Here is a 14,514-nt window from a genome sequence, read left to right as displayed (position 1 = left end):
CTCTCTCTGGCAAGCACATAGGCCCTATGGCAAAATAAAATAAAAATAAAGAGCTAAATTCCTATTCTCAGATGTTAAAAGGAAAATATGAGTACTGACCTCATAGGGTTGCTTGTGAGAATGCACACATATGAGATATTTAAAGCTATGCTTGGCACATAGCAAGTACCCAATAAAGGTTAACTTTCATCACTGTCATCACCATCATTTCCATTATTACCTGAAAAACCGGAAACAGGAAATGCATGGTTATGAGAAGCCCGGTGTTGCCCTCAGCATGATGACATAAGCCATCCCGCACATTTTCCTGATAGCAAAGGTGAGGCGATTTCCTCTCTCTAGGTCTCCTTGAACTCACGGATCCTTCATCCCGTGGTTTGATGTTACTCTCTGAAGAGAATGCACATTCATTTCTCAAATATTTATTGAGCAAATGCAACATGCTAGGTCCTATAAAGATAAGTACGTCTCAGTTCTTGTTCTGATGAAGTTTACAAACCAATGAAGAAGACAGGTCAGAAAGAGCTAGATCTTACCAAGAGCAAAAGAGAAGAAGCAGAGATAAACATTAAAGTAGTGAGAGTGCAGAGAGATAGCCAATTAAATATGAGGAGGAAAATCGGCAGGTGGCATCTGACTAAGCCTAGAAGGACTTTTAAAGATGTTAAAAGATAGAGGAAGTAATAGCATAAACAAAGGCCAGAGGCATGAAATAAATGGCCCACCTGGATAGAGGCAAAGAGAGTGAGGTAGCCTAAGTGTAGTTATCATGCAGAAATTTAGGGAAAGGAGAGGCTGAGCACAGAGAAGGAGATCCCGAAAGATCATATCATTGAAAATTGAACCTAACCCCATACTCTCAGGGCCTTTTCCTATGAAGACTAAATACTACCAGGCATGGCAGATTGCCAGCCCTGTCATTCTCTGTTCCCAGGGCCACCCCACCCCTGCTCATAAGTGGAAAAGACCACCTAAAGAACAATGTGAATGAGCAAGGGAAATAGATCCACTGAGTGGAACTTAAAAAGCAAAGAATGAAAGGAAGGTCCAAAGACATCCCAGGCTAATGGAAGTGGCATCATTTTGAACAATATCTCAGTATTTCTTAAATCCAGATCCTTTCTTAAAATCAATGATGTCTTAGAGTTAACTGGAATGTTATTTTGTTTTTTCTTTTTCTTTTTCTTTTTGTGCTATAGGGCACATGTTCTCATCAGAGAGAGAAAATGAGAAATCACCACCACCACCACCAAGGGTTGGCCATGCCACAATTTCTTCTCCTCCAATCTTCTCTTAAGATGGGTCTGGAACTCGAACCACGAAGGCAGCCATGTAGAATCCAGCATCTTAACATCTATGCCACCTGCTAACCCTGGAATGATATTTCCTAATGGCATATAAAACAACAGTAGATCTTTCTTACTTTTTTAAAGAGATTTTTACTATAGGGCGTGTGTGAGCCAGAAAGCGAGAAATCACCCCGAGGGGGGATGGCCACACTGCAATCTCTTCTCCACATTCTCTTCTCAGGACTTTGGGCATGCATGCCCCCCAGTGTGAGTTTGAAGCCACCAGGTTTGGGACAATAATGACAGTCAACTATGTAGGAGTCCAGCGATGTAGCCATTATACCATCTACTGGTCCCAACAATGATACATTTGAAAGTCATGTTTGTGAGATTCAAGGAATAATAGCTGCCATGCACAAAAGACCTATTAAGTGCCAAAGTAGCTGGTAGATCCTTCTTCACACACACACCATTGTCCATCCATCACAGCCTTGGGAAGGTGTTATTTTCACCTATCTAAGTGAAGAAATTGAGGCCTTGGTAAGTGAAGGGGCTGCTGTTTCCCACTAACTTAGCCAAGTAGCAAATGGGGGAAAGTTATGTGAGTTATGTGAGCATTCGACCATAATAAACGCAGACAGTCCATTATTGTGGAGGGCAGAAGGCAACGCAGAGACTGTAAGGAAGAAATCAAGGAAGTGTTTTATTCAGGATAAGGCCAACAAGCCAACCGAGGAAGCAAGGTGGTGTTAGGAGGGCAGTGCCATAAACACCCACTTTGAGATATCAGAGGTCAGAAGCAAAACAAACAACAACCAAAAGCAGCTGCGGTTGTAGCCTGATGCACACTTTTCCTAAACAAATGACAGAAGCAAACTTTTCGTTCTAAACAAACCCATCAAAGAATCCCTAACATATTATTAAATTCAAAATAAAATACCTAGAGAACATTGAATTTATAGGTTAGAAACTATCTTTGTTTAGAGAATTAAAAAAAAGAAAAGAAAAGAAAAGCACACCACATGCTTTCAAAATGACAATGGAAACATTTGTTTATCTCGGCCAGAGCCACATTTCATTAAGCTGTTCAGAGGCTGCAAAGTAGAATACACCCTCAAGCAGAAGGGCTGCCTAAGCAGAGCAAGCACATCTGGCAAATCCAAATCCTCTCTCCAGGACCTCGTCAGTACCGGAAATGCTACATTAAGATAGCTGAAAGGGCTATTTTCAGAGCCCTTCTCTACAGTTTCTCACTTGCTGCTCACCTAACTCCTGAACCTATAAAGGGGGTAGGAGTGGCGGTGAGGAGGAAGTGAGGCCAGATTCCTATCCTCAGCATTCAGCCTGCTCACCTCTCTGAGAGCCAGGCTCCTCTACTCTGCTTTTTCAAATGCTCTGAAAATGCAGCCTGAAGTGTGTTGTAATCTCTGGGCGAAGACTGCCTAGGAGTCAGTGACCTCCTCAGTCCTAACCCAGATTTGATGTGAGTTCAACAGTGAGTCATTAGCCCTTTTTTCACATCTCAGTTTCCTCTAGGAAAAACGATCTGTCACTCTTTCATACCTTTATATGAAAGACGCTGAGGACTAGTTTACATCAGCGTCTTCTCACCAGGGAGAAGTCCTAATTCAAAAAGTGCAGCCCCTTGAGTAGACCACAGGGGTCGCTGTGGAGACACAGAGGGCTCCCACTTCCACTTTCCAGCTGGGAGGTTAAGTGATAACCACCCTCTTACCCCTCAAGCTTGGCAACACCCAGCCTCTACCAGGAGGGGTCTGAAGGGAGACATAAAGCCAGCTGGCTCCAATTGGCAATGAAGACAATTCAGCTGCTTGAGTTATAAACAGTTTATTTGAAGATTTTTTTTTTTCTAGTCTTGGAAAAGTAAAGAAGAGGAAATCCTGAATAAGGAGAGAATGTGGCCTAACTTAAATGTAACCACAATTAAGCACTAGGGTTAGTGCAAGCAATGATGCAATCAAAAGAAGGAATTAAAGTTTGGCCTATTGCATATTAATAACTCAATCAATCTGGATGTCAAGGGGTTTAAGTCTGTCTTTAAAATGTATCTTTCTGACTCTCTGTCTCTTATACACACACATACACACATACATACAGAGCTAATCTTAAAAACTAAAATAAAGCAAAAATACTTCTATGTTTCATTAAGTGCTAATATTTTCCTTCACTGGGCAATTGGCCAATCAATAGACTCACAATTTGTATACAGAAGCACATGCTCAGGAATAGAATGCTAAGTCACATTCTCTGAAACCATAGTGTCATTGGTATTCATTCTAAATTCCAGTTTTCACTTGGAAAATTACAGGAGAAATAGAAAAAGAGATTGTCTAATACTAAATGTTTAACATTCATGTGAAACAATTACAGAGAACATCTCATTGTGATTTTTCAGTCTGTGGATTTTACTTTATCCTATTCAATATCACAGAATAAGCCAATAGGGTATTTACTTCCTTCGTTTGCCTGGCTTAAAGATTCCACTCTTTAGTAACACAAACTGCTTATTATCCTTGCAAGGAAAATCCAAGATGATTCCTCACTTACTTTTTCTCTGTTCTGGAGCTACTGATGTGGATCGACATCATTCGCTAGGTGAAATGAATGGGAAGTTGATTTGGGTGCTCTAGGATCACAATGATAAAGTCTACGCCATGCAAAATGGTCTAATTTATACTCTAATTTAGATAACTTTCTGGGTCATCTTCCTATTAAATGCTTTCATTTTAATATCCTTTGACCACAAAGATATTTTATTTTGGTTATTACTTTTAAAATAGTACAGTTATCAAAATTTAATTACTCAAACACTGGGCTACCAGAGGTACTGGGACTTTTCAGCATAGGCATTGTTGACATTTGGGGCTCGATAATTTCTTGATATATGGAATCTGTGTGGGAGGAGCTGTCCACAAGGTAGTTAGAACTGACTTCTAGCCACTAAATGCCTACAGGACCCTCAGCTCCCAGTCATGACAACCAAAAATGCCTCAAATGTTCCAGCAGGGGGCGAGGAGGGAGAAGAGTACGAAATCACCAGGGTTAGAACCAAAACAGAGGCCTGGTTTGTTATAATGAAAAAGTGAGAAAAAAGAAAGAAAAGAAAACTTTCTATCTCTTCCTTGTTTTGATTGACCAATCCTCTAACAGATGTTACAGTCAATTATTTGGATTCTTCTTGAATTTAATGAAATCACTCTAAATTTCAAAAAACCTTGGGCAGTGTCTTTTGAATAGATATGCTTTGAACTTCAAGTGGATTGTCAAACCACTAGAAGTCCACTAATTCCCACTGGGCCAGCTATCAGTAAACCTTAGCATAACTCCACTTTGAGCCTTAAACTAACAGCATGTGAGAAGATCAATATGAATACATTCAAAACTAATCAGACCTCCTTCTTTAAATGTTGACATAGTATTATTTATATCCCGTAAATACATTCTTGACTAAAATTCATCCTAGGAGATTGGCACCTGGCCAGTTCTATTCATATTTACCGTATTTATATAGTACACTTGGCCAAGTACAATATTTAAGACAAAATACGCCTGGGGGCATATACAATATCTCTTATATTTTTACTCTTCAATCTCTACATTGCTAAAAATATTTAGTCTGAACTTTATAGAATGTCTCACAAAGGGCTATCAGCAATCTGTAATGATATATAGCTCGTGGAGTATAATTAGAGCATATTTGTAATACTTGAGCTGAAGTCACTCCCTGAACACTAATAAGTTGGTGGTAAAAAAATGAACCAGTGATCTTTCCCATGCCTTCATCTCTGGGGCTTATGACCCTCCCCAAAATCACTGCAAGAAATGTCCGGCACACTCCCTCCCCGCAGCCACTGAAGTGACAGCCAGAGTTACAAGTTAGGCTGCAAAGTCCTAAAGAGGAAGCCTGGTCTATAAGCCAATGACGTCCTTTCAATTTGCTTTTTAAAAGTACGGTGGAGTGACTTTTTTTTTCTTTCTTCCTTTTTTTTGGAAAGGTTCGCTCTATTCCAGTATAACTAGAAAGTGCTGGAAAATCAGTTAACCTACTTTCTATAAAATTATGCACAGTTCTTGCACAGTGGTATTGAATCTGCTATTCATAGGTCTTTCTGCTCCCAAACTTCCAGATGGAAGACAGGCTACTTTAAGCCTGTACTTTTTTTCTCCTAAACTTATCAGAGGTTTTCATTTATTTGGCAGCTGGGAATAGAATGGAGAGGTGAATCCCCACACTGACCTTAGATGCCCTACTCTGAAATCTTCCTGATAATCTGAATTTTTTTTTTTTCCAATTTGTTGACCATGACACTGAGCTGGACTTCTCAGCTCTTTGAGCTGAAGTATGCTTGAGAGAACAAAAAATTAATGTGCTTTTGGGTAACTTGCTCTCTCCACACCTATACATTAGTGAGATCCTCCTCTCTATGTTATGAAAGTCCTAGCAGCTTACGAGAACTTTTGCATGTAAACGTTAAAGGATCAATTATTCGAGTGCTACATAACATACCTGCCTGTCTGCCCAAGTGCCAGCGGACTGATGCACGTGCTAGAGAAAGCACACTGACTCAAGTCCTTGCACTATCTCAATGGGTTTGGGCTAATTACAGTAAATTTTCTTTCCTAATATCTCTTTGGCTCCACCCCAGGTAGAAAGCTTTACTTCCCCAGGGGAATAACCAGGGTGGAGCATATTTATCACCAGTGCTGTGGATAGTGCCATAATTACAATAATAAAATCATTCTGCCTGCCCAGATTGCCTGCATCTGTTCTGCTATGGAACAAGAAGAGGAGAAACTGCAGCAAAAGAAAGGTGGCTAGAAAAACTGGAGTGAGAGGCATGGGCTGACATTCTGAGACCATCAAGTACAAGACATGGCAAGTCACATAGCTGGGACCTGTCAAACTAAAAATAAATATTAAAAAAGAAGAGCACCACCCTGCAATTAGAACCACTGGATAAAATTACCAAGATGGCTGTATTATCTATTTAGGCAAGATACCGAGACTTTGCAAAGGCATCCAGCAACTATATAGCGCACAGAAAAGGGAGGAGAGAAAAGGGGAACCAATGAGAAGTTTATGACTTAGGATTTGGAATACTCGAATGTTGAAGGTTTTTTTTCTTTTTCTTCTTCTTCCTGGTATTTAACCCTCTCAACCCTCATTAATCACTGGATGCTTCTTATTTCTTTTCTTTTTCTTTTTTAAAAAGAACTCTGAAATAAGTCTACAATTATCCTCTTCCCTTCCCCCCAAAGAACTCCACGATAAATCATTTCACTCCCATTGCTACTGTAAGCTAGCTGGTCTCCAGGACACTGTTTTCAGAGAAACCAGAAAAAAAAAAAAAAGAAAGAAAAAGAAAAAGAAAAAATAATCATTTGACTTCCACTCTAAGATTTGGAAATACACTGAAGTAACCAGAGACTGCCTATGGAATGGCAGGAGCACATCTCAGGGTTGAAAAAGATCAACAATAAACCAGTAAGAAAAATTATCTGCTATTTTAAGCAAACTTTAAGAAGGCGATTTTAAGAAGGCAGATCTGGGTGAGTTCTCAAAAACAACGTTGAGTAAAACCTTTTACACACAGAAACGAAGTTTTCCTTGCTACCACTCCAGGTGAACCGGGTTAAGAGTTTTTGCCTCTGGGGAATGCAAACACCTAGCGATGGCAACAGATACATCGAGCAGGATGGGGGTCTCCAGGTAGGCTTTTTTCTGGGGTCTCCAATTCAGGTTTTGTCTTGGCGATGATGACATTTTGAGGGGAGTTGGAGACAATAGAGAAGGCTTGGAGAACCAGCTGATAGTTCAGCACGGAAAGGGGGCGCCTTCCGGAGAGGCTAGTTATCAGCCACTTTTCTTTTAACTCTTGGTGCACCAGTTCAGCGCGCTCCGGGCCAAGAGAAGCCGGGGAAAAAAAAAAAACCTAACCAAGATTTACCAGATTAACTCTTTGGCAGAGGAGGGCTGACTCCTGGCTGGTTACCGAGGAAAAGAATTTCAGGGAAGAGAAAAAGAGAATAACGTATTACAAAGGACGGAGGCGCTGGGGGAAGGGAGAGATGGAAAAAATAAAGTCGAAAGTTGACGTTTTAGAGCCTGACGGTCTCAGTCACACAACTGGAAAGGAGGTGGATGGGCCGAAGGACAGAAGAGGAAAAGAGCGAACGGGGTCCGGGAGTGGGAAGGGTGATCCCCGGGGCTGCCGCGGTTTTAAGAGCTCCGGGCAGTGCTGAACCTCGGGGGATGGAAGCGAAAAATAGTACTTACTTTCAGAGGAGATGAAAGACGGCATGTCTATTTTGTAAACCTCCTTGGCGTAGTACTCCTCGTCGCTTCTCTCACGCTCGCAGGCGGCCGCCCTCCGGCTCGCCTTCTCCTGGAGCAAGTCCCTGGTGCTGTTGTAGATGGAAATCACCTCCGGGGGGACTTCCTCGGGCTCAGGATAGTCTTCTGGGGGGCTGGTGAGCTTCAGCTTGCTCAGGATCTGCCCGCGGATCGCCTCGATCCTCTTACGCATGAACTGGTCCATATCGAGCGTGCTGCAGGTAGACAGGCTGAGCGCGACCGTGACCAGATGCAGGATCAGAAAAGCGCTCAGCACACAGTAGTGCATTTTTTTAAAAATGGAAAAAAAAGTTTTTTCTTAAAAAAAAAAAAGACGAAGAAAAAGAAGAAACCAACAATTTTCAAAGTATAGATCAGCTAGAGTTGTTTGTTTGTTTTTTAATGCGAAACTTTTGCAAACAATCAAGAGTCAATGCCCAACAGAAAAAAAAAGTATCTTGCTTGAATTCCTTGAAAAAGAAAAGACAAATAGTTCCAAAAGTGGAAATACTAATATGGGACGGGCAGAGGGAACCCTGACTTTGGAGAGTAAGAAAAAAAAAAATTCTTGGAGCGACGAGATGGGGGTAAAAAGAAACGAGTAGCTATTAAGCAGAAATAAATTTAAGAGTAGGAAATGGAGTTCAGTGTGTCAGCCTCGGGTGCGCAGTGGCGGATCTGAACTCGGCTCCTCCAGCCAAAAGAGAAGAGATGAAAAGGTCCCGGGGCTGGCAGCTGGCGAACTGACGGGAGGGGTGCCGGGAGCGCTGGAAGGGGGGGTCTCAAAGGCTGACCCGGGCTGTAATTTATATATTTAAAGAAGGAGCGGTTCGGCCCTGCCTTCTACTGCGACGCTGAGAGCAGGAGCGGCAGCAGCTCCGGAGCAGAGGAGCGCACACGTGTGTGTGTGTGTGTGTGTGTGCGTGTGTGTGTGTATGCGTGTGTGTGCGTGCGCGCGCAAGGAACGAGCCCGGCGCGGCGCAGGGAGGCGGGTGCGCTTAGCACGGCACTCGGGACTCAGTAGGGTGCTGCCCCGGCCACCGAGGCTGCTGAGGCTGCGAGGATCCTACTCCGGGATCGGCGTGCTGTGGCCTACACCCCGGCCCGCGAGCGCGGACCCGCTCGGTGACTCCACGTTGCTGCTGCTGCCGCCGCCGCTGCCGCCGCTTGCAAATTCGTCCAGTCTCCAGCTCCCTCCTTCTCCTGCTCCTCCTTCTTCTCTCGCTCCAAAGGCCAACCCGGCAACAGACGATCAGCCGCCCGCCACCACCGCCCTCACCCCCTGCGGATCCCAACTGCAGCCCCTGGGTCGCACTGGCTAGAGGTTTATCCCTGAGGCTTGCATAGGAGACCCCTTGGACTCTATCCTTTCCCAAACTCTCTTGCTTTCTCTCCCGCTTGGACTCTCTTAGGGTAGGTAGACACTTGTCACCTTCTTTCTGCAGTCCAGCAGCCCCCTCAGTTCGTTCTAGACGACTCCCTAGACCATCATCCAAATGTTCTCCATCCCTGTCCCCGTGCCTCTTCCACTACTGCTCTTGCTCTGCTCGCTGGCTCTGTCTCCCTCCCTCTCTAGCTCTTTCTCTTGTCGGGAGCTGTGGAGCTCCCCTCAGAGCAACCTACTGTTGCCAGCAGATAACATCACGATCTTGCCGGGAGGAGAGATTTATACGTTCTCTCTGAACCACGTGTTTGCCTTCAACAAAGTGACGTGCTAGGATTACAGTCAGAAGTCCTCTTCTAGACCACGAACTCTCCCAGAACCGTTGAAGGGGGTGTGGAAACCGGGAGGGCTGTGGGGAAGGGAGGGAGGAGGTGGAGTGTGCGCCTGGCCAACAGTGATTTACGGTATTTACTTTCTATAGTCCTTTAGGACAGGTCTGTTGAAGGACAAGCTATCAAGCCTCCCGTTTTTTCTTTTCTTTCTTTCTTTTTTTTTTTTTTTAAACTTGGAGTGGCTCACTCGCAGTGTCTAAATTGAATCACTAGCTCCAGAATGGGAGTCTTTCTGTATTGTTATGTACACACACGCACACAAACACACACGCACGTCAAGGAGCACCTGTTTACTCGTGCCAGGCCAGCCCTGAAGACATGACTTCCATTCAGGATTCATGTCCTACCTTTCAGGAATTACATGGCAGGTTGCTCTCCTAGAGCTTATTATTTTGTTTGTTTTCTTACAGTCTACTCCTGTTTGACTGTGAACTGCTGGAAAACAGACACATTCTTTTTTACCTCTCCTATGGTATATTTGTTTGCTTTACCATTTTGGATGAATAAACGCTGATCTTAAATTGCTGCCTAAGCACTTCTCATATGGCTTTCCTTCACCTTCTTCATAAACGACATTATCAGCCAACTTCACTCTTTTCATAGCATACATCTGGCAAGCTGGAATTTCAAGATTTTGATGCCCTCTGTTACACACTACTCATAACTTGACATTTTCTATTTCACCCTAGTCCAAATTAGATGGATACAGAATAATTCTTGCCACTGTGCAATTTTCCCTTTTATTTTACTTTTAGTTACTCAAAGTTAACATTTTTATTGCAGTATGACTCTAGTCAGTATGGCTAGACAGATGATTTAAAACTGGAAACTGTTGACTTCTGCCCCAAACTCAAGGCCCCTAGGTTATTCCCTGATTCAGAAAGTTTATGGAAAATGCATATCATGAAAAAACTACATGAGTCTAAAAATTTTTGTATCAAAGTTAAGTTGTATTTTAATTCCATGTTTTTCATGAACTTTTTGAAGTCACATATACATATATATATATATATATATGACTATATATGTGATATAGTGATTTTATATGGTCATTTAATCTTCATAATAATCATATAAAGTAGGTAATATATTGCAGGTGAAGAGACTGCAATACAGTTCAAGCCCACAGTAAGTGATAGAGCTGGAGTTTGCGATCCATTGGATCCAGCGTCCATGTTCTTACCCACTGTACATGTCTAACCAACACTGGTCCCAGAATATGTTCTGACAAACAGGATTCTATGATTAAATAAGTTTGATAGATAGGGAGTACCTCTATTGATCACTCACAGATTCAGGATCCCCGTTATCAAGTTAAAGGCTCTGAGAATCCAACATAAGACATTTTAACTCTTTTAACTCAGCACTTCCTGAATGCCCATGATCATGGAATCTTTTTCCCTATTAACATACATTGAAAAACTCTGGAATAAGGGAATTGTTCCAACCCACTCCTGAATAATTCTGAAAATCATGCATAAATCAGGATCTGCAGAATCCTTTCCTTGAGGCCAACTCAGAACTGAATCAATGTGAAAGGAGTTAAGACAACCAGCTACCATCCCAATACCCAAAGCAAAATATAACCAAGAACTGTTGGATTGGTAGTTTTATCAAAGTGAGTTCAGTCTGGCAATGGCATAAATCTAGATATACAGAAAGAACAAAAGGTGAATATACCTACAACTGTAAAACACAGAGCAGGAACTACAGCTTAGGGCTACTGAGTAAAAATGTCACTTTGGTTGGTTACCTGAGTTTGCTGTCACAATTTCTGCTGACAATGTAGGGTCAGCTGTCCTCGAGCCAGTATTTCTCAATAGTTAGAGATTGCCTTCTAGGTATAGACACAGACGCACAGCAGATTAAGTGGATTCAGATTACAGTGTGGATAGAGCAGTGAAAGTCCTTCACCTCCACTTCTAAGAAAATAAACGAAAGCCATGATTCTTCTGACAAATACCTCCCTTCCCAACAGAAACTTCACACTTTTCTTCACAATACTTACTTATTAACATTGATTACTTACCTTCCTACTCCCTAGACTTGAGATCCCTGACCTATTCTTAAGAGGCTCCTCTTGGGACAAGCAGATGGCATAATGGCTACATCGCTGAACTCCCATGTAGTCGACCGTGGTTCAAGTCCCAGACCCGGTGGCTTAAACTCACAACGGGCGCATGTGGTGTGTGCCAGCCCAAGATCCCGAGAGAATGGAGAAGGGACTGCAGGGTGGTCAGCCTCCTTGGGGGGCAATTTTTCACTTTCTGTTTCTGTCTCTCTCTTGCTGGCAAGCACTTGTACCCTATAGGAAAAACCTCTTCAAAATAAAAGAGGCTCCTCCTCATTTCCCTAAGGTTCAGGAGGGAAAGACAGAGAGGGGTGGTGAAATCTGGGGGTGGGTAAGTACAGAAAAATGAGTGTAGGAGAGGAGAGGCCCCTTTCCACCTCTCAGGTAAGCAGTTCTTTGATTTTACAGGCAAGATTGCAAGAGCTATCTTTCAGAATGATAATGAATCCTTTCTTCTATTAAGTAACTCTTTTAAAGCCTTCACATATTTATATTCAAGAAGCAAAATATTCACTAAATGTATTGAGACCTTATTATGTGCTAAGGACTCTATATAGTCTTCATGGTACACAGGTATTTAACTATACAGCATTAAGATTTCTTGGCTTCAAATACCTGTCACTTGCTTTGTGAGCCTAAGTTACTTGACACTCCGCTAGTTTATCGGTGAAATGGGGCTAACATAGACTGTTGTAAGGATTAAATTTTACAAGGTACTAAAAGCCCTTATAACAGCACCTGGTGTTTAGTACATGCTCATTACTACATGTTACCTACCATTATCTTATTCTATCACTTTGAATCTGTCAGGGAATTTACAAAATACCCTATCTGGCCTCCACTCTTTCTTAAATATATATATAGAATGAAAAAAACACAGGAAAACCCAGTAATAATCTTTCTACATGGTATGCCTCCTAGAAGTTTCTGTAAGCACATACTCATTATTTTAAGCATTATGGTATTTTGTCCCCAATAATTATAGGAGGAAAAAACAAAACACACTTTTGGTGAAGAGAACACTAAATGACTATTAAAATTCAATTAAGCATTCAAGATTAAGGTCTCTTATTAATGTTTTTAAGAACCATTTGTTTAACTTTATTTATTTTTAATTTGACCAGAGAGGGACAGAGTAAAAGTGAGAAAGCAAGCAGCCAGGTCTGGGACTCATACCCTTAGCCACCATGCCACCTGCCAGCCCAAGGTCTCTTATTATTTGACACCCTAAAATGGAATTCTTTGTTTCCAGGTCAGAGAGATGAAGGATGCAGTTGTTTCAATCACTAGCCCTTCTCTACTCATTAACAGGTCTAGTCACTTAAGTAATGTGGAATTCCTACAAGAGGCTAAACAAAACAAAGCTATTCATCCCTACCTGGGTTTTATCCCTATGGACTACAAGCAAAAGCTTATGATCTAAAAGGTCCTATCTGACTCTGTTGAAAAAAAAAACTTCATTTGTAACAGTCCTGAAAGCTATCTGAGACGGTTTCAAGCATTGAAAACCAGGAGATGAAGGTAAGAAATATATGGAACTACTGTAATTGATTACATTTTTCCTCTACATAGTGACAGTCTATAAATGCAAAATAATTCTCTAACATGAAAATATACCAAAAGTCTTTCAAGTTCTTAAAATTTCATATTTGATACCACAATTAGAAAACAATGGTCCATATTAATTGTTTCATGTTCTGTATCTATTTGCATAAATAAACAAGTTTATGTGCTTAGAATAATAAAATGGGAAGGTTAGTGGTTTCCTTCTGAAAAGTTAACTTATTTCCATTTTGTACCTAAAGATTAATCTAAAGAAGTGACAAGGAAAAAGGAGGGAACAATGGGCAGAGAAGAAAAAGGAAAGAGGGGAAGTGAGATCAGAAGAAGAGCGAGCCAGGGCTAAGCAGCAGAGTATCTCAGTATGTTGTGAAGAGAAACTCATCAGACCCTAACGATATACATTGACAACATTATCCCAAGTTCTAGAATTGTGATTAGCTGATCAATGCATGTGGCTCTGGGGTACTCATACTTCTGTATTTTCAGGTTTCTGAGAACTCCAACAAGAATTCTTTGGGTGGCATTCTCTCTGAGGTCTAGGCTCTGTCAACTCCTGGACTACTGAAATGAGCTGCAGCCTCTGGTTTCTCACCCCTGGTGAAATTCATCCATTAAAATAGTATTTAGTGACTGATAAAACTATATGAACATATAGGAATGGCTGGCATACAACATGATGATACTGGTATGTGCCTAATAGAAAACTAGTGTTTACAAAAAGAAGCCAGCAACAAAATTTTCCTTATCTTTCAGAGAATGTTTCACACTGGCCCTCACACATCTCTTACCCACCACCTAAGCAGTTGGCAGATACATTTCACAAAGCAAGAGCCAGAATAAAGGTGCTGGGTGTGAAAGGGAGAAAGAAGAATATTTTAGCCAAGTAAAAACAAAAATAAAAACTGAGGAATAACAGAGACAATAAATGAGAGAGAAAAATAGGATTGCGTTCTCATAATTAAAATGAATCTCATATAACAGAAAGTAGATTATTTTTTAAGATACATGGTCTTTAAATGAATTTATCTGTCATCACTTCAGTGAGCTCCACGGGCTGTGAACACTTCCAAATGTGTAAATTTCCAGTAGCAAAGTTACCAGATTATATTTCAAAAAATCTCATCTTCCTTCTGCCTCAATTCACCTGCAATTAAAAAAGAAAACAAAAATCAAAGGGAATTAGTAATTACATTTTTAAAATGCAATTTTAATTGATAGATGAAAAAACTAGTAAGTATTTTTAAAAGCAAAAGCATACCTATATGGTAAGAAGTATTTAAAAGCAGAGTTATAAAAAGATTATGATTTGTAAAACTGGGTGACCATTAAGTCTCATTGATTATTTCTATTCTCAGAAAATAAAAGTCCTAAACCTTAAAGATTTCCAAGTTCTTCTTACTAGGGTAACCACATAGTTTATGACCCACATCTAAGCACTTCTGAGAATGAAAAGGATGAGA

At 41.2% G+C, this 14,514-nt stretch overlaps 1 protein-coding gene across 3 annotated transcripts in view; it reads right to left on the bottom strand.

The window, feature by feature from the left end:
* Positions 1 to 7,959, bottom strand: part of TGFB2 (transforming growth factor beta 2) — an 89,213-nt gene extending 81,254 nt beyond the window's left edge. For 2 of the 3 annotated variants that reach the window (XM_006140226.3, XM_006140228.3), the window contains exon 1: positions 7,588 to 7,950. In XM_006140226.3, coding sequence (XP_006140288.1) covers positions 7,588 to 7,933 — 346 coding nt within the window. In that variant the 5' untranslated portion in view covers positions 7,934 to 7,950. Of the gene's footprint in view, positions 1 to 7,587 lie in introns of all 3 variants that reach the window. The other variant, XM_006140227.3, reaches the window with a different exon arrangement.
* Positions 7,960 to 14,514: the final 6,555 nt, after the last annotated feature.

The sequence above is a fragment of the Tupaia chinensis genome, unplaced genomic scaffold, assembly GCF_000334495.1.
Source record: "Tupaia chinensis unplaced genomic scaffold, TupChi_1.0 Scaffold000026_1, whole genome shotgun sequence".
Taxonomy (NCBI): domain Eukaryota; kingdom Metazoa; phylum Chordata; class Mammalia; order Scandentia; family Tupaiidae; genus Tupaia; species Tupaia belangeri.
This window is presented reverse-complemented; position numbering and strand designations above follow the sequence as displayed.